At 36.5% G+C, this 24,900-nt stretch overlaps 3 protein-coding genes across 3 annotated transcripts; 1 reads left to right on the top strand and 2 right to left on the bottom strand.

The window, feature by feature from the left end:
- Positions 1 to 103: 103 nt before the first annotated feature.
- Positions 104 to 5,372, bottom strand: ska3 (spindle and kinetochore associated complex subunit 3). Its single transcript, XM_067444990.1, has 10 exons — positions 5,226 to 5,372; positions 4,818 to 4,960; positions 4,679 to 4,740; positions 4,425 to 4,596; positions 3,471 to 3,903; positions 1,395 to 1,474; positions 1,047 to 1,234; positions 710 to 901; positions 389 to 595; positions 104 to 273 (listed from the first exon to the last, which is right to left on the bottom strand). Exons 2-10 carry the CDS (start codon positions 4,924 to 4,926, stop codon positions 250 to 252), a joined length of 1,467 nt encoding a protein of 488 aa, XP_067301091.1. The 5' UTR covers positions 4,927 to 4,960; positions 5,226 to 5,372; the 3' UTR covers positions 104 to 249.
- A 2,511-nt stretch (positions 5,373 to 7,883) lies between these two features.
- hcn5 (hyperpolarization activated cyclic nucleotide-gated potassium channel 5) lies at positions 7,884 to 18,581 on the bottom strand. The gene is made up of 10 exons (XM_067443632.1): positions 17,638 to 18,581; positions 17,151 to 17,337; positions 16,969 to 17,073; positions 16,741 to 16,878; positions 16,469 to 16,630; positions 11,758 to 11,851; positions 11,526 to 11,653; positions 11,276 to 11,422; positions 10,931 to 11,168; positions 7,884 to 9,655 (listed from the first exon to the last, which is right to left on the bottom strand). The coding sequence occupies exons 1-10, from the start codon at positions 17,823 to 17,825 to the stop codon at positions 9,486 to 9,488; spliced, it is 1,557 nt and encodes a 518-aa protein (XP_067299733.1). The 5' UTR covers positions 17,826 to 18,581; the 3' UTR covers positions 7,884 to 9,485.
- Positions 18,582 to 20,993: 2,412 nt separating this feature from the next.
- cox17 (cytochrome c oxidase copper chaperone COX17) lies at positions 20,994 to 23,000 on the top strand. The gene is made up of 4 exons (XM_067443633.1): positions 20,994 to 21,132; positions 21,407 to 21,535; positions 21,951 to 22,065; positions 22,816 to 23,000. Exons 2-3 carry the CDS (start codon positions 21,417 to 21,419, stop codon positions 22,033 to 22,035), a joined length of 204 nt encoding a protein of 67 aa, XP_067299734.1. The 5' UTR covers positions 20,994 to 21,132; positions 21,407 to 21,416; the 3' UTR covers positions 22,036 to 22,065; positions 22,816 to 23,000.
- Positions 23,001 to 24,900: the final 1,900 nt, after the last annotated feature.

Below are 24,900 nucleotides of genomic sequence, written 5' to 3'. Positions count from 1 at the left end.
TCTTGTTAGTTAATAGCCGTTACTAGAATATTAGTGTATTACAGAACCCTATTCTAAAGTTTTACTGATAATTGTGATTTGAATAACCATCAATGCCATCATTTTTCTTTAAATCTCTTTATTAAGCTTTATTATTTTTGAAAAAATGTTTTGCACTCAAGTCAATAGAGTCATGGTGTTAGCTCTTCTTGGTGCCACTTTCTGAAAGCCAGGCTTTGAGATCTGCAGCAAAGATCCAGAAGTGAGCACTTAAGATTTGTACTGAGCCACAAGCTAGAGGGGAGAGATATTTAAACATAAATTAACAACCATATTTGAAATGTTTTCTTTGACAATAGTCTAATTTGCAATATAGCATTTTCAGCATTACATGGTTGTAGTGACTCACTTTTAAGATATCCTGAGTGACTGAACTTATATCTGGCATCTCTGGTGTGCATGACTCTGTAGGGAACTTCACTCTGACTTTCGGAGTTGCAAGGCACCAATCCTGACTGAAGCCACCTTCAGGCATTGAGACAGAGGTCTGCTTCACCTCTAACCCATTACCTGCCTCCGTCTTCATCCCAGAAAGACATTCACCAGATCCATTTTTCTATTCAGAGTTGATGGAAGGGAAAACATTCTCAATAAATTATTATTAGCATGAAATCTAGGGCATAATAAAAACATTTCATGATTATAATATATTCAAAACATGATTGCTTACAAAAGCAAGAGAACTCCCAAAAAAGGACTGCAGGCTTGGCATCTCAGGCATTGCCTCATCCTCATAGCGTAGCACTTTTGGCATCTCTGGAGCATCAAGCGAAGGAGCTCTGTTAGAGTTTGAGAGATCTGGTAGGCGAAAGTTGCCCTCCTGTGATCCCCTGTGCCTCTCGCTTTCTTCCTGCCTATCGTCCTGTGAAACGGTAATTGCAGTGAATGAGTGAAAACATTACACATTTTGACAGGTATTGTATGTGATCATGGTTTAGTGTAACAAAAGTCTCTTGAGGCAGATATACATAATTGACAAAAGTATTAAGTGAATGGGTACATCACACCTTTTTTATTAGCTTGCTGACAAAAGGTGTCTCAAATGCAGGGAGCTCTGGGGTTGAAGGACAGTTATTAGGACGAGGGGGAGAATCGAGATCATTCTTTTCTTTCAGTGGAGAGGACGGGATGCAGTGCTTCTTAATCTTAAATCCTGGGGTGCAAAACACAGGAGGCTCTGGGGATTCCAGATTCTCTGAAATATTTAAGCAAACAAACAATTAAAAAAAAGCAGAAACTTTAGAACAAATGTAAAGAGCCACCATATTTTGTAATAAATTGTTAATAGTTTAAGAATCAATTATTAAAACTAAACAAAATATAGGTTAACTATATTTTTTTAAAGTCTAAATTACCATTGGCAGCACTTTTGTTAGGCACAGAGGACAGAGTGGAGAAAACATGAGGGGGTTTCTGACCATTCTCTTTTTTTTCACTGTGAAAGACAACACATATTACTGTACTACATATACACTACATTTCAAAATTGGGCAGCAGTAAGATTCTAAAAATAAATAAAAATTCTAACTTTATTTCAACACATTTAATTAACCAAAAGGCAGTAAATATATTTATAATGTTACAAAATATTTATATTTCAAATAACTGCTGTACTTTTTAACTTTCTAAATCATCATAAAAAAAAACCATAAAATAATTCACAAAAATATTAAGCATGCAACACAACAAATTTGCAAATTTATTTTTTGATAATAATAAATGTTTCTTGAGCACAAAATCAGCATATTAGAATGCTTTCTAAAAAGTAATGATGCTGAACATTCAGTTTTGCAATCACACGAATACATTGCATTTTCAAATATAATGAAATGGATTTCTCTCTCTCTCTCTCTCTCTCTCTCTCTCTCTCTCTCTCTCTCTCTCTCTCTCTCTCTCTCTCTCTCTCTCTCTCTCTCGGTTAGCTTAGCATTCAGTAACCGTTATTTTTTACCCCTTTTATAACTGTAAATTATCCATAGTTACACACAACTAACCCTAGACCATACCCTAGTTCTAACTTAACCTTATAGTTAGGGCTGTACTAGAATAATCGAATATTCGTTCGGTGAGGTGGCATTCGATTTTCAGTTTTGAGATTCGAATATTCGTTTTTTTTTTTTTTCAACACATGACTTCCGTCGCGGACTCATTCTCACTCATGCTTGAAATAATAATAATACATTTAAAAATCACCGCAACATGCTTTCAATAAAAGCATCGCGCATTTTAAAGATTTAAATTAACAAAAAGTCAGAATAAGACAAAATAAATCCCTTATATAGAATAAAACTAATTGTAATAGATATTACATTTTGTGTCATTTTAAAAACAATTCATTTATTCTTATTCAACTGTTTATAAGCATGCTACCGTGTTCTTTATTTATTACAGTTCATTGAAATCACTGTGTGTTACTAATTTATTTTCTGTTTTGGGATTCATTTGTTTTAAAGAAAGGTTCGTTATTAATACCTTATTAAAGTTCTTGCTCTCAACTGACTTTGTGTTTTGTATCACTTGTGCACTGTCCGTTTTCGGAGCATAAACCTGCCCGTGTAATGCGTACCGGAAACTGTTCTATTTAAAAGATTATTAAATGTTTATTAATATTTAAAGAATGTGTGCCACCTGATCATATTGCACCAAATGCAACACTGCACTCCACTGGGTCTGCCGCAACACATTTACGATGCCGAAGAGTGAAACGTGAAGTCGTGAAAGATGATACAAATGCAAACCGACACTATTATTATATATTTAGCCCCACCCACCGAAGCTTCGAATATTCGATATTGATTGCCACCTAAGCTTCGAAGCTCAAAAAATGGCATTCGAAACAGCCCTACTTATAGTAAGTACACGTAGTTTATTACTCACTACTTAAATATATAATTACAGTAACAGGGACACATTAAAATAGTTACAGAGGCTTCTTTCAAAATAGAAAAAAGAAATTGTGTATATGTATACAATTTATGTATAACAGCAGTCACAGAAATACAAAATCAGATATCTGTTACACTGTAATGAGTGCTGAGAGAAATGCAAAATGTAAAGCTGTAAAGATATTAGAAACTGTCACTCCTAATCATGTAAATTTAACAATGCTGTTGCTTAGACCAGGGGTTTTCAAACCTGTCCTGGAGGACCCCCAGCCTTGCACATTTTGCATGTCTCCCATATTTGACACACCCACTTCAGGGCTTGCAGTCTCTAATAATGAGCTGATGAATTGAATCAGGTGTGTTAGATGAGGTAAATACACAAAATGTGCAGAGCTGGTGGTCCTCCAGGACAGGTTTGAAAACCCCAGGCTTAGACAGCATATTTTAAATCTACCCATGAGGCTGAATTTTGTGACTTTTGAAATTTAAAGCAGATTTTAATGCTTGTGTTTTTACATGCACAACCACACATAGTAAGCAGCCTACCTGCAGGTCTTTGGTGGTTTCTTGTTGAACAAATCCATTGTAAAATCATTGTTCCAGCACATGGTATATTCAGAGATGCCAAAGTCCTCTAGTCTTGGGGTCGGAGCATCCTCCTCCATACGCAGAGAGCACTTGGGTGTCTTTGGCTGCGGTGGATGGATGTTCATGACAAATGGTGGTGGAGACAGAGCCTCAGCTGGAACAGGAGCAGCACTGAGAGGCTGCTCTGCTTCACCAAGCACTCTTTGAAACTGAAGTGCAGACAGACCAAAATCGGAGAGCTTTGGTGTCAACAGCTGTTCAATGGGTTGTGGCATCTTTTCAGGTGTCTCTGACTGCTGAGCCTCTTCACAAACCCCTTGTCTCAGTCTATCTTCCTGTGCTGCATCTGACTTTTCTGCTTGCTCCTCTGTCCCTTTTGTACCGTTCATCTCTAGAATAGTGAGCAAATTGAACAACATATCTATTGACATATACTTGAATTGTAGCAAAGATTAAACTTAAAACAAACAAACTTGTTTTAATCATCAAATCAAGATAATGAATTGCTATAAAATCCAAGTAGAGGTAGCACTGGGATGTTAAAAAGGGGTGGTTGCATGCAATTTCCTGGTTGCATGTGTAATGTTGCTGCTTGAGCATAAACAGTATCTGCAAAGTTACAGCACTGAAAGTCCAATAAAAATACATGAAACTACATTTGGCCATCTAAACAATCTAAGACCATTGCTATTTTCGGAGGAATTGGCTTCATAGAAGCAGGAAGCAAATGAGCCATTTAAAGGACAGTGGGGACGGCGGTGTGGAATAAAGGTAAAATATAAGAAGAATACGTGTAAAAAAAGAAGAAGTATTAGACATGTTATACTGCACCCCATAAACACAACCAGACTAAGAAGAAAAAAAACACAGAAACACCCCATTAACATTCTCTCAGATGTGAAAAACATTTACCTGTATACCCCTGTCTTGCTATTCGTGGCATGTAGCCATACTTCTCGTAGTGTTTCTTCAGCCTGTCTATGTCTTCTGTGGTCCTCTGCTTCAGCACCAAGCATCTTCTGATGAAGCTCCTCAGCTCAGTACTTGTTGCATCATGTGTAGCAACCTGATCCTGAACTTGCCGCTGCATATGATTTTGTGTCAAAAATGTAGCCCATACTTAAAAAATAAACTGGACCATGGACCATAACTAAGCATACTCATACCTTCAGTGCTCTGACTTCAGAGTGCAGCTGGTACAGTGCTTGAGCCCCATTTTCTTCATCCTCTGAACAACCACATACACCAGTCAATAGATGTAAAATTATGAACTGATCATTTTATTACTAACTATAAATTATTTACCATCGTCGTCTTTGAGGTTCTGACTAGTATGCAGGAGATTGTTGCTTTCAGTCTCCAGATAAATAGTCAGTTTCCGAAGCTTTGCAAAGAAACGCTCTGAAGGATTCATGCTCAATATTTCTCCGGTGTTTACAGAATGCAAACTGAAATGACAAGTGGTAACTTAAAATGTTAACATAATAATACTGGTAGTCCTTTTCTATCGGCATAAACTGTAACTGTGTTGGATTGTACGGCTAATATGGAAAGTATACAATAACAAGCGATCACAATAACAAAGCATAAGCACGCAAGGTATTCAGCATATCCAATTGCGAAACACATGGGAACAATACTTCAACAGAAGCATTAACTTTCATGAACTAGATTCAGAAAGCAATAAAAGCAATATTATAAATATAAAAATACCTCTGAACGTCCGTTTCAAATTTCCCGGCACATCCGGGTTCTTTTTTTACTGGCTCTGGCTCGTTAGACTCGACTTGACGCACATCCAAACACAATGAGACTCATTACTGCCACCCAGTGATGGTTTGCGAGTCATGCGTATGCTGATTTCATCCTCAAAGGGGTTCCAGGTTCCAGCCCTTGAAAGAAATTACGGTGAAAATCGAGGCAGTTTAATATTTATGGCCAATAGGGTCGCGAAGGGATAAATGGTTTCATCAGCATATTTATTTTTGCCAGTAGGCCTATGATTAACTGCGTAATGTTTATCCACATGTTACCATAGCCTAACCTGACAAAGTTCCCAAATAGCTACAAACAAATTCATTCATTGTTTATTTTTTAATTGCGTAATTACAATAACTGTTTTTTTTTTTTTTTTTTACTGCAGATTTATTATTTCGAATTTATTGTGTGACCAATGATCCTGGGTTAATATTGGACACAGAAACCATTTCAATTAATCCTTTTAATGTGCCTCAGACAGGCTATTGCCACCTTTATTCCCCTCTACATTAACACAATAGTCATGACAGGATATCTCCTCAGTGTTCTGTATGCTTGGATTAATTTCTGGACACCTCATTCTTCTGTGATGGAAATTTCTTTTAAATTACATCTACTGTTCCGTAGATTATATTTAATAAATTAACTGAGTCTTTCCATTTATTTAAAAAGCACTAATAGATAGATATCAAATTAAATCTACACACTAGGCCTATGTAAAATGTATTGACTGATCACTTTGATGTAGAAAAAATCTCAGGGACAACTATCATGTTTTTAAAAGTCTTTATTGTAATTAATAATTCATGTTTTATATGCTTTTCTAGACTTCTAAACTTTAATAGGTCTACTTGTTACTCTAAATCTCTGTGAGTAAATTTAATGCATATGTGACCAATGAAACTTTCTTTTTGAAGGCCCACAGAGATTTCTGCAACTCATGGCTAAAGGGAAACATCAAACAGCTATCCCTGTTGATTTATAGGCATAATTTAAACATGGTAACATACTACCTTGAAAATAAAGAACAGTGCATTTTTTTATTGAGAGAAGTAAGAAATATAATGGGCTCTTCACAAACAAATTCAGGGGGGGGGGGGGGGGGGACAAGAAAAAAAACATGCAATGACAGAGATCCCTGTTTACATTTTTTTAAAATATGATCTTTATTAACATCTGACCTTTAAAAAAAAGAAACCACAGATATATTTTTCAATTTTTTGGAAAATGTTATGAAACTTTCACCTTTCCCTCTTTAATATATATAAATTATATATATATATATATATATATATATATATATATATATATATATATATATATATATATATATATGTATATATACTCACCTAAAGGATTATTAGGAACAACTGTTCAATTTCTCATTAATGCAATTATCTAATCAACCAATCACATGGCAGTTGCTTCAATGCATTTAGGGGTGCAGTCCTGGTCAAGACAATCTCCTGAACTCCAAACTGAATGTCAGAATGGGAAAGAAAGGTGATTTAAGCAATTTGGAGCGTGGCATTGTTGGTGCCAGACGGGCCGGTCTGAGTATTTCACAATCTGCTCAATTACTGGAATTTTCACGCACAACCATTTCTAGGGTTTACAAAGAATTTTGAGAAAAGTGAAAAGAAAAAAAAACATCCAGTAGGCCCTATGCGGCAGTCCTGTGGGCGTAAATGCCTTGTTAATGCTAGAGGTCAGAGGAGAATGGGCCGACTGATTCAAGCTGATAGACTGAAATAACTACTCGTTACAACCGAGGTATGCAGCAAAACATTTATGACATGCACAACCTTGAGGCAGATGGGCTACAACAGCAGAAGATCCCCCCAGGTACCACTCATCTCAGCTACAAATAGGAAAAAGAGGCTACAATTTGCACAAGCTCGCCAAAATTGGACAGTTGAAGACTGGAAAAATATTGCCTGGTCTGATGAGTCTCGATTTCTGTTGAGACATTCAGATGGTAGTCAGAACTTGGCGTAAACAGAATGAGAACATGGATCCATCATGCCTTGTTATCACTCTGCAGGCTGGTGGTGGAGGTGTAATGGTGTGGGGGATGTTTTCTTGGCACACTTTAGGCCCCTTAGTGCCAATTTGGCATCTTTTAAATGTCACAGCCTACCTGAGCATTGTTTCTGACCATGTCCATCTCTTTATGACCACCATGTACCCATCCTCTGATGGCTACTTCCAGCAGGATAATGCACCATGTCACAAAGCTCCAATCATTTCAAATTGGTTTCTTGAAGATGACAATGAGTTCACTTTACTAAAATGGCCCCCACAGTCACCAATCTCAACCCAATAGAGCATCTTTGGGATGTGGTTGAACGGGAGCTTTGGCCCTGGATTTGGATCCCACAAATCTCCATCAACGGCAAGATGCTATCCTATCAATATGGGCCAACATTTCTAAAGAATGCTTTCAGCACCTTGTTGAATCAATGCCACGTAGAATTAAGGCAGTTCTGAAGGTGAAAGGTGGGTCAAACACAGTATTAGTATGGTGTTCCTAATAATCCTTTAGGTGTGTGTGTGTGTGTGTGTGTGTGTGTGTGTGTGTGTGTGTGTGTGTGTGTGTGTGTGTGTGTGTGTGTGTGTGTGTGTGTGTGTGTGTGTGTGTGTGTGTGTGTGTAAAATATGGTGGATTATTTCTTGGCCCCCCAAAGTTGTGCATTATCTACACTGATGTTTGGGGGAAATCATGGGACATTTAAATTAGCTGGGTGTAGCTGAAAGCTAATCTGACTGAAAATGAAGGTCATCGGTGCGCGCTGTTCAGGATACTTCAACTTCAGAGAACAGGGTGAGGAAGACATAAAGAGGAAGATCCTAGAGGCAAAAATCTACTAGAAGAGCAAGTGGCAAGGATCCTGGAAACATTAGAGCGACACTGTGACTGGCTATGCTGGTGCATCCTCCTGTGGACACTTGGAAAGTAATATGGCAGCAGAAGCCAGGAGTGAGGGGAGGAGCTGGAGAAGGAGGCCTACAACCAGTCTATTATCATATCAGTATTCTAAAAGGAATTGCATTTCAGTGTGGTTTCGAGATGCTGAGTTACACCTTATTTGCTTCTTAAGCTTGACCTTTCTTTCTTGACCCCACATCCTCCAACTGGAATAGAATATTTACAAATATATCCAGAAATGTATTCTGATACAGAGAGAGGATCCAAGTAAAGTAAAGCTCATTCTATGCTGAGGAAGCTGCAGGTATCATGTATCAAGTATCATTTAACACTGAAGAGTGGAATATTACATAAATGTTAACAAATCTTCCTGACCTCAAACTTAGTATATGCATATATAATATTCCCCCTTACAATATGGACTAACTTTTAAACTGCATCATATTTAGATATATGTTTAGCATGATGCATCAGTCAATGTGTTGTTATAGGAAATATTAGCTAATTTAGTTGTTATAGCACAAAATGTAAAATATAGATGGTCAAAATTTATAGAATGTATAAACTACTTTTTAGTTTAATTGATATTCATTTGTATAGCTCTGATATAACTTTTGATATAATTCTTATTAATAATTATATATTTTTAATAAAGTGTCATTAATGTAAAATACTAAATCAACTACTCTATTTAAAATTAAATTTTGACAAATTAGTTGATAATAATTGGTTTTAAGGAAAGCAAATATGTCTAAAATTTACATCTAATTAATGGAAATATAAAATAATAAACACATTAATTACAATAATTATTAAATGTAAGAATAATAACACTAGTAACAACTTTTGATGCCTTCTGTGGCAATTTAAATTCCAAGGGTCTAATTTTATAGTTTTACTTCAAAATAAAAATCTATAACTTTTCTCCACAAATTGATTGACGTGTCCACAAACCCCTCAATAACAAATAGACAAAAAAAACTTTGATATTCAACATAATACAATGTCATAGACCACTATTTTTAGAGACACACAATTAGATCAATGAACATCAAAACTCAGCTGACTAAATGTCACAAATGTGGATATTCAGATGAAATGACAAAATTAAAAATAGCATAGCCATTCATTAAAAATCCTGAGATGAGATTTTGTGTCATTTATGGTCAGGAGAAAGGATTATGGTGGGTTGGTCATCTTACCCCATGTTACCATCATCTGTTAAATCAGCTAAAAGTTACTTGTGCTCTAAAGTATGTAGCACTGAAACTAACTAACTTACTTTCTCAACATAACAAAATGTCTTTATCCTGTTGAGACGACTCCATGTCTTTCTTGATGTCTGGATAGTCCTCCAGAACACAATAAAAGGTGTCCACTGACAAGGAAAAGAGCTGACAGATAGTCAGAGCTTGTACTGTGGCCAAACGCTTCCCTCTTGTTAGGAGACATGAGTCTGGAAAAGGCAAGAATTGAAATTATTTAACATATCTTAGTATTTAGTTTGTTTCAAGACATTGTAATTGTAACATTGTAATCTAAACATTGCATTGACAAAGCAAAGATGGTTTCACAGATAGTAACAGTTCTATTTAAAAAAAAAAATTGTCCTGGAAAACACTATATACTGAAATGTTTTTTTGCGTTAGAGTTTAGGGTTCTTTCTTCCCACCGTTTTGTTTTTCAAATCTGTTACTGTCAAAGCCACCTTATTACTGATTTTCTGGAGCTCAGCTATACATCTGCACAGACTGTAAACACACTCTTGACAGATAAATGATTTCTTTCTTAAAATGTCTGTAAATGTTATAACCTAAAACATTGTAACTGGTTTCCTAATCATGTGTTTTTTCTCTTTTTAGTTTAACAAAACATGTAAGTGTGCGCAGCTCTATTCAGTTAAGAATACTAATCTTCTCTTCTCCACAAAATAACAGAGATATTGAATGTATGATCAATATTTTTAGATTTTTTTAAATTATTTATTACATTATGCCTAAACAACATGACTTTAAATCAATCTTTCCTTTTAACACAGTAAGGGCTTACATACTGTTCATTTTTGCTCATTTTGGCCTTCATAAGCATAATTGTGTTTATATATTCAAATGTAACAACTCTAAAGTCTAAACTCAATTGTATATCTGTAATGCTGTCAATAACCTCATCATCTGCAGAGAGAAACTGCCTCTCAGAATACACACATGATGAAGGATGTCATAAAGACATAATAGAGGATTGTTATATCATGTTCAATGTCATTTGTTAGTTATTAATGTATTCAGCTAACAACTGTTAGCTTTAGAGCGCTTTTTCCTACAATTTGCCATGTCAATAAAAAATAAAAGTACCTAATTGACACAACATGCTGTTATATTATGTAAAACACAAATATAGACAACAAAATATTATAAGACCAGGCAGATAGAGGACTAAAAAAACAAAACATTATTAATAAATGATATATAAAATAATATTAATAATACTAACATTAATTATAAGAAGATACTTACACTAAAATTAATAAAAAATAAACTATTAATAAAAAGGTTATTTATAACACCATTAAGGTCCTATATTATACTTTCAAAGGACGGTTCTTTATGGAGCTTTATAAAAAGGGTTCTATTTAGCACCAAAAAGGGTTCTGCTATTGTTACAAGCCCAAGAACCCCAATTTGGTAATGTTTAGAGCTATTTTTCTTGTATTGTATTGTATATTGAGTCAAACCTCCAAAGTAGTCTCCATCACACAGTTCCTTCTGGAAAAACTCATTCTCCACAAGGACCTGCCCGTGCTCGATGAAGAACATGCGGTCGCCAGGAGCGTTCTGCTGGATAATGACGTCACCCGCCTGGAAGACCTCATACTGCAGCTCCAGAAGAATGGCATTGATGAAGTTTATGTCACGGTTCCGAAAAATGGGAACTTTTCTCACATGGGCCGAGCACATGGTCAGCAGAATTTCCTAATAAAACCATTGAAATGGTCATTAAACTATAAAGACACTGTTTTATATAGTAATAAAAGTGATCACTTCCTTGACTATCTAACAGTTCCAACAGTGAGCAGTACCTCTCTGAGAGATGAGGACACCCACTTCAGGACATCCTTCTCATCATACCATTTCCCTCCATAACGAGCCTGATAGTAGTTGTTGATGCGCATACGGAGGGCTTTGGGAAGCTTCATGAAAGTCATATAATCTTCCAGATGATTTATCTATGTAAAACAAGCAAATAAGAAAAAAGAAAGCAGAAAAAAGAACATGGCATACACAATAACCATCTAATATGTTGCTTTATCAATGTATTTGTATTTGTACCTTGTTCTTGTACGCTCTCGCTGTTATGTCCACATCAGCCATCATTGCAGCAGTGTTGGCAACCATCACTGTGTACATGAGGGCTCCAGACACAATGCTAGTCATGACAATCCACAGCTCAACCTCATCTAAAAAACAAAACAAAACATTAGGCACTAAAAGAAGTGTCAATTTTGCATTGTGCTTGTTGAATGATAAAACTAAATTGGCTGATCAAAAGTATACTCCTTGCTTGTGGGTGTTTCAGAAGAACCATATGATATTGCAGTCATATGAGAGAGGGCCCGAAAGACACCAAAGGAGTACTTCTCTCCCACTGTGGCATTCTGACAAATGACACAAAACAAAAAGTTGACATTAATGCATTCTATCCACTAAAACCACAAAAAAGCTCTAAATAATAATTAAAAAAATAATATGACTTTATTTAATACCTAATTCTCATTGGTCAATATGCTTTAGGTTAAATGACAAACCTTTACAATTCATGAAACCTTCCATTCCACAAAAGGGTCTTTAAATTGGTAGGGTTCTTTACATGTTCTTAACATTATACAAAAAAAGGTTATTTTAAGAACTGTTCATCAAAAGGTTAATAAGGGAACCAAAAATTGTTCTTCTATGGCATCGCTGTGAAAACCCTCCTTTGAAAACCTTTATTTTTAAGAGTGTATTAAAGCACAGATTCCCTCAGTTAATATTACTCTAATATTGTTGCAACATTCAGCTTGAAAGAGGTAATATTAACACTTTATAATATGTTTAGAGTAGCAAAGCACTTATAAATAATTTGTAAACTATAGTTAATTAACAGTTTATAAACTATAGATGATGTGACCTGATGCAACAGCAGCCATATTGTGCCAGAACAACCAAAGGAGACAGAGTGATGAAGCCAATCAGATATGGAACATAGTAGGAGGCCATGATGGACAGAGGCCATTGAACAAATTTGGCTAGGATGACAGGAATTACACCCCTAATCTTTTTCTGAAGGACATCCTGGGATTTTTAATCCACAGAGAGTCAGGACCTCGGTTTAACGTCTCATCCAACGGACGGTGCTCTTTGACAGTATAGTGTCCCCATCACTATACTGGGGTGTTATGACCAACACAGACCACAGGGTGAGCACCCCCTACTGGCAATAAATAGTGTTTGTATAAAGTCTATTAAAGGTGCACTATGTGGTATTTTTGCAGTAAACTATCAAAAAAAACACTAGGCCAGTGTTACATATTTTGTTCAGTTGAGTACTTACAATATCCCAAATGTTTCCAACTATTTGTACATTGTGAGAAATGCTATTGCTATTTTAACCAAGGACCAGGGACGTCTGACTCTGATGTTGCGTCCCAATTCGCCTACTTATACTATCGTACGTCCTAAAAGTATGTACTCTGTTTGTAAAGAAAAAGTACATATTTTTGAGTGTGTAGCAGAAAAGTATGCAAGCTTCGGGACATACTACCTTGTCATCTACAACGGACTCTGTTGCTTAGTTACGTGCATCCCGTCACTGTTTAAACTGCCCTGTCAATCATCGTCACAGTTCAAATCCTCCATATTCAGTTTAATTTCCTACCTTATCAGAGAGAAATGTAGTCGCTCGTTGATCACACACATGCACACATCCGCCATGTTTGTAGTTTTTAACGCTTTTTATCTGCGTTTGTAAGTCTAATCGAATCTTTGTCAAACTCGCAATGGGTTGTAGGTAATATCAGCCTTTAGAGTGCGCATCGATCCGCACTTCGAAATTGGACCCGAAATAGTAAACCATCCGGGTATCTCTGCAATACACTTTTCAACATACTATGATTTGGGACATACTAATTCTATTTTCGAGTACTATTTAGCATGGATAGTATGCGAATTGGGACGCAGGGTGAGCATGGTTTCTGAGGTAGTCACCTGTCAATTGCGTCATATCTGCGTTACCCTCGGCTTCTGGTTTAATTTTGCAGAAGCGCTTTACACTTAAGCCCAATTTATACTTTTGCGACAAGTGCACGCAACATGTAGGCGTACCATACGCATAGACGCGCTACCCTTCGCCGTACCCTGACGCGCAACTTCAAGTGCCGTGATTGGTCTGCCGGAACCTCTCCCTCAGGTCTAAATAAATAAATCTGCCATAGGAGTGCGTGTGTCCAGAAATTATAGTTTCATCCTATATCTGCTATATAACACAATATTTTGTAGTGCAGAGATTCTTTATGTTCTTTATAAATACATAGATCCGCTGTGTATAGTTTATTTATTTTCTCATTAAAACCAAAGACGTTAATTAGTGATTGTATATCAAGAACAGGGACACATCACAATGGGTGCATTTTATTTAGTGATTTCAATTAAATGAAATTAAACTAGTCAGTGCATAAGCCGGTGAAAACAGCGGCCACGAGCACTCTGCATGATTTCACATAAAGGCATTCAGTGCCAGACCGCCTTATGTTAATCTACCAATCAACTAGAGATGCTTCATTTGTATTACAAACAACAACTCAAGGTGCAAGAAAAGCCGCTATCTGCCGCCATCACTCAAGTGCGTCTCCAATGCTTGCAATGTACAAGTCACTTCTTAAGCGTTTGCCTTGAGACTGGGGGTTACCATCAACATGCCTGTGGACACTGGCCACTAGCGGTCTGCATGTGTAATTGCACATTGACACGGAAAACAACGCAAAAGTATAAATGAAAACCAACGTGTAACTTGCAGCGTAGAGGATACGGCGTAGGTCCAACGCAGAAGTATAAATCAGCCTTTAGCAGTGTGAGCAAGTGTCATAGCAGCCGCTGAGCGAGCGCACAGAGTAACGTCATAACATCATTTTAAACACACTTAAATGTATCTAATATGATAAACAGAGCTGCGTTACCTCATACTCATGACCGGAGGAGCGGAAATAGCGCAGGGGAAATAGCGCCCAGCAACTGTGTCCCATCCCGTCATAATAAAAGTCCCGCTGCTCACGAGGCGTGTGTTTGTGTAAAATCCCGTTCACAACGCCAGCCATTTTGTCACTGCATGTCGCCAAAGATTTATGTCGCTAGTGAGCATTCCCACTACGAGTTGCATAAAAACGTCATTAAATAATACCGTTTTTATTACTGGTATTTAGGAGAACACTGCAAGTTATTAGAATACATACACTGTCAGGGTTTCTTGAAGGGAAAGGAGCGAGGACTCAATTTGCAGGAAGAATGGGCTTTATTAAATAAAATAAAACAAGGTAAACAAAAACTACCCCATGGGGGAAAACCAAGACTTGACTATTGACTTGACAATGCAGACAGACAGGGAAACATGAGGTAAGTTCAACAATGATCCAGCACAGGACTGCAAACACAGGACTGGAGACTAAATAGGGAACAAACAAAAGAGGGTACCGAGGGAAGACAGGTGGGGCAAATTAACCAATAATCAGAAAACAAGGTGGGTGGGGTTAGACAATCAACATGAGAGCACTCGGGACAAAGAAACACAGAAACATGTGCTCACACCAAACGTGACATGAACATGGAGCTAATGAAAACTCATAAACTGCATGTTCACACAAAACATGACAACATGAAAGAACGGAGCTAGTGAAACACCAGCTGCATGCTACACAACACAAGACAAACACACGGACAGAAGAGCGCACACTCATATGACAAGACAAAGCACACAAGAACGAGCGAATGCTCATTCTGTGCACTCACAACAGAAGACCAAACACGAGGAGCATGAATGTCCAAATCCCAACACAAAACCGAAACCCAACTTGACCAAAGTGCTGGGATCCGAACACCACCCCCACACAGAAAACTACAAGGACAGAAGAGCACGCAGCTCGAGCATGCTCAAAGCCGCATGCTCACACAAGACAAACAATACAGGAGTGTCAGGGCTCTGTCACAAAACCAAGAGAAAGCTAGACCAAGAACACTGACATACACATTGTACTGTAATAGGTAGACCATATTGCATGCAGTTTAGTCAACTTCCTTGATATCCCCAGAATCCAAGACACGTTTTTCCATGCATTTAAAAACTTTTTTTTTTCAAATGTACACAGAGACATTTGGTAAAGAACAGGGAAATTGCTTAAAACTAAAATCAGCTTTTCCATCTTGACACGACACCACAGTAGCAGTACAGCAGACAGATTACGTGCACTCCACTGACTTCACTCTTTTTGGTTGTCGCTTGCAAAAATCACTTCTCATTTGCATAAAGTAAAAATTTCTGCACTTTTGTCACGAGTCTCACGTCGCTTGACACGCCCGCATTCTGTTGCCAACGGTCACTGTCGCTTGTGTCGCTGGAAGTCGACAGTGCTCCATTGAAATTAATGGGATCGTGCCGCTTTGTCGCTGCGTGTCGATGCCGGTGTGAACGGGGCTTCACAATCGCTCCAACTGCCTTGCTCAGCTCCCTCAACACTCGGTCCTGCTCTGCTTCATACTACAGTAACATTAATAATCGCATCCATGAACATGAGTGCTATATTTCACCGGCTGTGAGGTGAAGACCACATGTCCCAAGATTCTGCGCTCAAACTTGGCGTCATCAAACTACGCCTTTGTTTTGAACACCCTCTAGTGGATGGAAAAGTTGCATAGTGCACCTTTAATGTTTTAACTACAGTTTATAAACTATTAATTAACTATAAACTAACAGTTTGCATCTGATTTGTAAATAAATTATAACTGTATATTATAAAGTGTTACCAAAATAATTTAAACACAAATCCATATTTCATATCAACATGCATTTGGCAAGTAGCCATCTAAAATGCAGGATAATATACCAATTACCAATCATGTTTAAAAAAATGTCAGAGATTTCTCCAAAGCTAAACAAACATTTCATGACTTGCAAACCTTGTAAGCACAATTTTCAAATTCAATATTTTCAACAATGTTTAATGTGAATGCTGTATCAGATCACATACCATTAGATTCTCTCTTCTAACCCAGCAGTCTGAAGGAAATTCCTCAAGCATAGGCACGAAGTACTGAATACAGCCATTCCAGTGGCACAACAGGAAAATCATCATAAATAATGACAAGATTCTTAGGAATATCCTCATCACCTCCAAGTTGGCATTTGAAACCTATGGGGCAGAGATTTAATACAAAAAGCAAAGGAGTTATTTAAAGAAATTAAAACACTCAGATGCTCAGATGAGATCATTTTCACATATTCAAGCTATTTATTACTTACTCTCTCCACCTCATTGAAAAACCTAACGAGCCTTGACACACGCAGCAGGCGGACAAGACTGAGGATTCTCACAAACATCAAGATGCGCATCATTTTGCTGGCTCTGGAAGAGGGAGAGTCACTGTGATAATGTAGGTCCTGTCATGAAAAGGTCACAAGACACAAATTTTTCATTTGAAGAGATGAAATTTCAATACAGCCAAAGGATTGTAGAAAAAGACACATTACCGCAATAAGTAGGATATAACCAACTGGGAATGCTGCCACCATATCAGGTATAAACCAGCTCTTTAAATATTGCTGTCGAATGCTTTTCAAATCCATTATGGCTCCCTGCGTAACATACAGAAACATTCATTGGATATGTTTAAGTAATGTGATATTTTCTAAAGTCTAGGGCTAATCCTTACCTCGCTGTCTTCAGTAATGATTCCCATGCGAAAGTTAAGCCCAACGTCAATCAGGAATAGAGTGTCTGAGAACACGTTAAAACCCTCCCAACCTACTCCACTGTTCCCATCTAAAAAAGCTATCTCCATTGGGATCCCAATCAGATTCAGAAATGTTATGGCCACCATACACATGATGTAGTAACTCCTGTATAAAGATAAAAGATTTAGATACATATTGTAAAGAAAAATTGAATGTCATTTCATGGGGTTTTACCTTTTCAAAAGGCATTAGTATTTATTTTATTTATTTATGTTTTAACACATATTAGCCCATTAAACACTATACACTGTATGGTTAAATGAAGAAGCATAAATATACATGTAACATTTTCATGCCACAAAAGGTTTTTATAGTGGACAAAGGTTATTTAAATGTTCTTCAAGAAAAAAAAATAGTTCCTTTATGAAGTGTTCTCTGGGGAAACAAAAATGGTAAGAGTATTACCTTAAACGACTGAAGGGATGGATGACAATTACGCCTCCCTCTTTCTGTCTAATGCACTCCTTCTCCACAGCCACCTCACTGCCGTAGACATGCAGCGACCGTCTGTTCAATTGCGGTAGCAGTAGGTTTTTCCACCCGTTCCAACGGAAGCGTCTGTAATTCTCAGGTGCGAAACGCCGCATTTTCATACCCTGACTAAGCACTGTGATCACCGAAGCTCCTCTAACATCTCTCACCGAGCCTCTGTGACAACTTTATTTCTGGACTTTCTTTTATGCTGACCATTTCCACTTTTCTTCTTCGCCTTCACGCTAGCTCCCCTTTTCCCTCTCTCTCACACACGCACATGCACAGTCATAGAGTAATTTTCCATCACAGTTCTCTGGCTCGATCCAGAATGTAGAAGGAGATAAGTTCCAGACTTTCCATTCTTTCCCTCCTGTCAAACTAACTATTGTCTCATCAACTATTCAGTATCTCTGCCTCGCTCTCACAATCAGCTCGGCTCATCTGGACTGTGGGGCGGTTCTTTGACACAAGGTGGTTTTGAATATCACAACTATTGTCATCTGAACTAGACAGATGGTTCTGATAGAACCGGACCCAAGGCTCACAATGGGAGGTGATAGAATTACTTACACTCTCATTGTGTGTAAATTACTTTACTGATATCACAAAGACATTCTTTCTAATTAGGAGCACATACGGACGCACAGATAATTTTGCTATTACAAAAAGAGACAGAACACATGCTTATCCTTTTTACATTTGATCAGAATTTAACTCAGATACAACTGGCCTGTGTTTTTGTTGTGGATGTGTATAGCGTACACATGCAGCTTTCCACATAGCAATAGTGGAGCTCACTCCATTAAACTGAATACAGTATTGTATTGCACTGGCCGGCTATGTTTATGAGAGTCACAATACAGTGTTGAATTTCAAACTGGTATTCAAGTAATGTAACTGGTAACTGATCTTACATTCTGGGAAGGCAACAAACACCTAACATTAATTTATTGTACTCTAGGCTATCACATTGCATTCAGTTCTCCAGTGGATCACTAAAATCATTAAATCAGTCACTGGTTTCATTACCTTTTCTATTTAAGATAACAAATCATGTACCCATTTAACAATTTTATCTGTGAAACATTTAAAACAAGACAATTACATTAATGATAAAACTATATGTACAGTAACTTTTAATATAATATTACCATCATTAATAACCTTATTCCACATTACTTTAATATATATTAAATAATAATATATAATAAAAAAAAGGAATATAATGGAAACATGTCTGAAAAGAAACTACAATGTATCCTTTAACTATATAAATTATGCATAGTTATGGTTTTGAAACTGTTAAGTTGTTTAAAATTGTAATTCACTACATAAGCACTGCAATGCTGTCTGAGTATTAATTATACACCTTTAAGCTTGACAAATGATGTGTAATAAATCGGGTACAACACTTTCAAATGTCATGTTTGAGGTACAGTATGGCTTTTCAATTTATGTTGTAGAAAAAACTAGGAAAGTCACCTTTTTTTACTCATAAATTGAGCATGACATACAAACATACAAAAATATACTAAACACCCAGCAGAAATTCCTAAGGGAACCCATGCTGAGTTGGCATTCTCTGTTGGCCTACAAATTTACGTCATGATTGAAATGTTCTATTTTTGCTTCTCGTATCACGCTGAACGTAGCAGAAAATGCAGAGAAAATGCAATACAAACATTTTATTTTGTTTTATAAACACAATATTTTGCTATATAAGCTGTTACCCACCACACATCTTAAAAGTATCTGTCAGACTTACAGATGTACAGAAGTTGCAGATGTTGTTTTTAGCTACACTTTGGAGTTTAGGTTCCGTTGCAGGTACAATTCATGTGAATTAGATTTCATGACAATAAGTTTGTCATTACAGATAAACTTTAAAAAAATATATATAATAAGGTGATAAAAAAAACTCAGTGTAGTGAACCTGAAATCACTTTACTTTCTTTATAGAGATGTATCTCTGTTACACATTAGAAACAAGCCGTATGTGCACGTTGGACTTTCTCGTAGTTCCGCTTGTGTGCCAAATATGTGCCGAAACAGTTCTAGGGTCAAATCACTTTTGAGCAGTTCTTGAAAACAGTAGGCCTATAGGTCAATATAACGCAGTTGTGCTGAATAGACATGAAGTTGAGAAAAAAATGGCTCTTGCACTTTCACAGTAGCACCTTGACACCGTGTCTTTCAGGATGCTGTCACCCTGGTTGGTCTTATTCTTAATTTGGTGATAGAAGTCTGACACCATTTTTTTCCTGTCCTTTTGTGATTGTGCAGCTTCAACAGTACTTGGCCGTGCACTCTCTCATCTGCATTGTTTTTTCGAAGCTTGGTGTCCCGTCTAATTCGGTTTTGGCTCTATGTCGGGGTCTAGACATTCATGCTCCAGGTTTTGTCTTTTGGTGTGCACATGGGTTTAGTGTTGATTTCCTCACTGTGCGATCTTGTCAGGTATCATGTTTTTGTAGAGTACCTGACTTATGACCTGTTAAGCCCTTATGGGATAGTATTTATTCATATATTTTTTTGCTTGTTTTTGCAATATAAATAAAGCCCATCATTCCATGCATTTGGGTCCTCGCCTCATCTCTTAGGCCTACATCAGTGGTGTCCAATCCTGCTCCTGGAGGGTGGCTGTCCTGTGGAGTTTATCTCCAACCAAATAAACACACCATAACCAGTTAATAAGGTCTTATAGGCATATTAGGAACTTTCAGACTTGTGTGTTGAGTCAAGTTGGAGCTAAACACTGCAGGACACTCCAGGACTGATTTTTTGACACCCTTGCATTACAACAAATCTGACAGAATCATCAGAATTTTTATCAGAAGCCACCCGTGAAGCTGTATAAGTTTAAGTTGTAAGAATTTTAAACAGAATTATGTGAATTTGCCTGCAAATATTGAATTGCTGTTAACCTGTTGTTAAAAAGGTTAAGTATTATAGCCTATACCATCTGACATAAATATAAGATGATATAATTAAACCATTACTTATAATTAAAACATTAAAGTTACATATTTTATTTATTTTTATAAAAGTATTAAATTGAAATATTAGGTAATGGTGAAACTGTATTATGATAGTATAAATAATTTTAATAAACTAATACGTTTAATTGCTTTTATTTTGTACAGTACGTTATTGTTCGGCGTTGTTATGCTCTGCTTTTAAATCGCGTTTCGTTTCTTTTTACCTCTAGACATTAATGTGTGTTATGTTTAGGCTATACATGGCTGTAGCTTAGTTGTTACATTTATTTATATTTTCCGTCTTTCTTTCTTTTCTTTTTTTTAATTAAAGACCGTAACCCGGAAGCAACGGAACACTTCCGCGTTCACGGGGTTGTACTGTTATTTTGACAGCGGCAGGTTGTGTAAGAAAGGACGCACGTGAGAACATCAGTCTTCTACATCATAAGTGAGTGAACGTTTTTCAGTTAAATGCATTTTATTTGATCTTACCTGACAGATCTGAATATCTGTTATCTCAGATTAGATGCAGCATCTCTAGCACCGAGGTAAATCAGCTGTTATTGAGTATTTTTGGTCGTTAACAGCAGAGGACATGATGTAACGAGTAATATGGTGGCTAGTTTGCTGCCCGCTGCTGGTTGTTCAAAATATTAATTGTTGAAACTGAAATTTAGAGCTGGATTAAATCATTGTGTCCCCTGCTATTTTGTTGTTCTCAGACTAGTGGAAATGTCGAGCCTGTCAGCTGCCAGTGTGGAGGCTTCACCAGCAATAGAGGGCACAGAGCAAAAGAAACCTCTGAAACCGTGCTGTGCGTGTCCTGAGACCAAGAAAGTACGAGATGCCTGGTGAGGAAACTTCCGCTTTAAAGGGATATTGTACAATACAAATTAAATGCTCCATCATGTTGTCCCAAACCTGCATGACTTTGTGAAGCACAAACGGAGAGAAACAGGACTGCACTGCTCTGTAATAAATTACTGAAAATAGGGGCTGAGAATTTTAAAATTAAAAAAGGATGCAAACTGCATAAATTTAGTCAATATTACTTGCACACTACTTCAAGTACTACTTCAACTACTACTTGAGTTCTATTGTGGCAGATGCAATTTTTCGAATTTCTCCTTGTGTATGCCTATCAAACCGGTTTGGTGCAACATGAGGGTGAGGAAATACTACTGACAGAATTTTTATTTTAGGCAAACTAATCCTGTACATTTTAGCATGATGCTGTACAACTATGACATATTGTCTTCATTGCAGCATAATTGAAAAGGGAGAAGAAAGCTGCACAGAGCTCATTGAAGCACACAAGGAGTGCATGAGGGCACTTGGTTTTAAGATATAATACCACCAACATGTTCCTACTGAGTGAATGGTAAGTTTCTTTTCACTCTTTAAAGACAATGACCAGTCTCTTACAAAGAAGTGATAATTCTTGAAAGATATTTTCCTCATTTTTGCCACCACAAACTATCTTGTTAATGCAATTTTCAGATATCTCTATGCACTGCAAGTTGAATTGAACAGGATAGTTCACCCCCAAATTATCTTTTTGGCTCCCTTGTGTCTTCTACATGACTTTCTTTAGTGGAATTATTTATAGCATATTGTCAAAGCTGCTCTCTTCCATTCAATAAAAAAGAATGGTCACCACAGCTGTCAAGCAAGACTAAGGAAATATATAAAGCTATTATATGGCTTCAGAAGCCCCTGGATTTAGTGCAAAAGTCGTAAAGAAATTAATTAATTATTATTATTATTATAATATTTTTAATAGTTTTATGGTGCCTTTTGGAACTTGACAGCCCATGGTTCTCTTTGGGCTTTGGGAATGGTCTCGTGGGGCAGCGAAGCATTCTGGGAATTGTTGTCTTTCATCCCCATGAGACAAAAATACATTTTCTGTCTTTTCTAAATATAGAAAGCACCAAATTCAAAAATAATTTCACATTTCTACTACATTAATGACTCAGTTTAAATACAGATTCATCTTTCCAGCGCTGAAGTACCCCTTTAAATATAAAACAATATCTTAATTTCTGTCTTGTGTTCTTCAGGACATTTGTGTTTATTTAAAGAATGATTTACGATATGTTTCCTAATGGTCTTTTCTTTCCCTCTGTAGTGTGTGACAGCCTGTGTGAAATGGGACCTGGTGTGCACTTTTATTTATATTTTTACTCTGGAGGGAAGATTATACGGGGCAAATTTGTTCCTCTGAGGGAAATGTTGTCTGTCTTTTCTTTCTCTTTCTTTCATATGTGATTTACATACGCTTATGGTCAATAAAGATTCTATGCAAGATGTTAAGCCATTCTCCTTTTTTGTATCTTGACCTTTTTTTTGTATAAAATATGCAGACATTCTTATAACAGGGCTGACGCTTTCTGTTTCATGCTCGTTTTAAATGATTCAGTCTAATTGATATGTATTGCATGCTTGTTTTGCTTATTTTATCACATTAAATTATTGATGATGAAGTATCGTCTGCTGCTCGACACCAGGCCAAGCAGTTTCACGCAAGCGGACTATTCCTTTAAGCTTCCTACTCGGTTGGCCTTTGAATTCCCTGTACCAGCGTTTGGCTGGTGACAGCTGCACTTAACTATGCACGCAGGCCTAAAATAGAGCTGCTGCTCCCAGCACACTCTAATCTGAGGTCTACCCGCAGAAGTGCTTTTATTCTGCATGTACACCTGGTGTGAACCCAGCAAATGCAATTCATAATTAGCATTTTCTCTTAAAGATTCCATGAGCATAGTTAGTCACTGACATAAACACAGGATTGCTTATTTGGCTTATTTCACTATTCTTCCTGATTATATTTATATAAATCTTGGTCTTTTTGATGTTTAATTAATTCAATCCCAGCATAGGGACAGCATGTGCAAATACATAATTAATATTTTTTCAATATTAAATGTGTATATTGGTTTGTTCTGGGTTATTTCAATCATCCCTATTGCTTTTAGTGGCAGTTGGCTATGAGTGAATTGAGTAGAAAGAAAATGTGCAGACAGTATGTGAGTGAGAATGTCTCTGCATGCCTCTCTTGCAGTCAAATTGACAGCTCAGAATAGTAGCTTTCACACTCTCTTATCAACTATAGTTTAGCTGCACAAGGCAACCTATATATATATATATATATATATATATATATATATATATATATATATATATATATATTATTTTAGTCATGTTTTTATCTACCTTTTACATTAAAAAAATAAATAAAAAATTCCATGGCAGAAACATTTGGACATATTTTTGCTATGGAATCGAAAAAAATAAAAAAATTTCCCTCTCGCATTTGCAAGATTATGCCTCAGTTTGGACCTATTTGTTGCAAACTTGAGTTTATAATTTACAATTCTGACTTTATTACAATTCTGAATTTATATCACATAATTCTGACTTTAGTTCTTGCAAGAGTATATCGCAATTCTGGCTTTCTTGCAATTCTAACATAATTCTGAAATTTGCAATTCTGACTTTATATCTAAATTCTGACTTTCTTGCAATTTTGAGTTTATATATCACAATTTTGGAAGACCCATGTTTTGCAAGACTCCCCTATCAAACATATATATATATTTATTGGATTGTCCTGTGTTTCATAAAAGTAGAATGCTCTTTTATGAAGTTAGTCCACTCAAGGAATTATTTAGAAGGATTATGACGGAAAAGTTTATTATCATATATGCTAATTTGAAAAATCTTAATAATATACTGTATACCTTATAAATAATATGATCTGCTGTGTGGTTGCTTGGTTTTATTGTATTTGTGTGATTTTTGTAATTTAATTTTTGCCATGAATATAGCCTTAGATGCTGACATGGCATTAAATAAAACATTTCAACAATTTCCCAATTCTGACTTTATTGACAATTCTTGAGTTTATATCTTGCATTCTTTTCTAATTGCAGACTTAAATGGAAATTCTGAATGATATATAAAGTCAGAAATTTGAGATACAACTACAAAGCAGTCGTGAGAAAAAGGTCAGGATTGTGAAATGAAAAAAAAAAAGTGCAATTACTTTATTCCTTGGCAAAACAAGCTTCCATTGATTTTATAAAAGCAATATTCCATACAATTCAATAAGCAAATACTCAAGCATGCTGTATTATCAACCCGATCACACATGCCTAACAGCATTTACCATCAGCAATTTAAAGTTGGTATAAAAATAAAAATAAATCCACTC

This window comes from Pseudorasbora parva, chromosome 5 (genome assembly GCF_024679245.1).
Source record: "Pseudorasbora parva isolate DD20220531a chromosome 5, ASM2467924v1, whole genome shotgun sequence".
Lineage (NCBI taxonomy): Eukaryota > Metazoa > Chordata > Actinopteri > Cypriniformes > Gobionidae > Pseudorasbora > Pseudorasbora parva.
This window is presented reverse-complemented; position numbering and strand designations above follow the sequence as displayed.

Coding starts and splice junctions, on each gene's coding strand:
- ska3 (XM_067444990.1), bottom strand. CDS start 4,926: ATGAATCCTTCAGAGCGTTTCTTTGCAAAGCTTCGGAAACTGACTATT. Junction 1,475..3,470: donor AAACCACCAAAGACCTGCAG/GTAGGCTGCTTA, acceptor TGTCTTTCACAG/TGAAAAAAAAGAGAATGGTC. Junction 274..388: donor TCACTCAGGATATCTTAAAA/GTGAGTCACTAC, acceptor TCTCCCCTCTAG/CTTGTGGCTCAGTACAAATC.
- hcn5 (XM_067443632.1), bottom strand. CDS start 17,825: ATGAAAATGCGGCGTTTCGCACCTGAGAATTACAGACGCTTCCGTTGG. Junction 17,074..17,150: donor TCATTACTGAAGACAGCGAG/GTAAGGATTAGC, acceptor TATGTTACGCAG/GGAGCCATAATGGATTTGAA. Junction 9,656..10,930: donor TGATGGAGACTACTTTGGAG/GTTTGACTCAAT, acceptor TGCCTTTTCCAG/ACTCATGTCTCCTAACAAGA.
- cox17 (XM_067443633.1), top strand. CDS start 21,417: ATGTCGAGCCTGTCAGCTGCCAGTGTGGAGGCTTCACCAGCAATAGAG. Junction 21,536..21,950: donor AAGAAAGTACGAGATGCCTG/GTGAGGAAACTT, acceptor TCTTCATTGCAG/CATAATTGAAAAGGGAGAAG.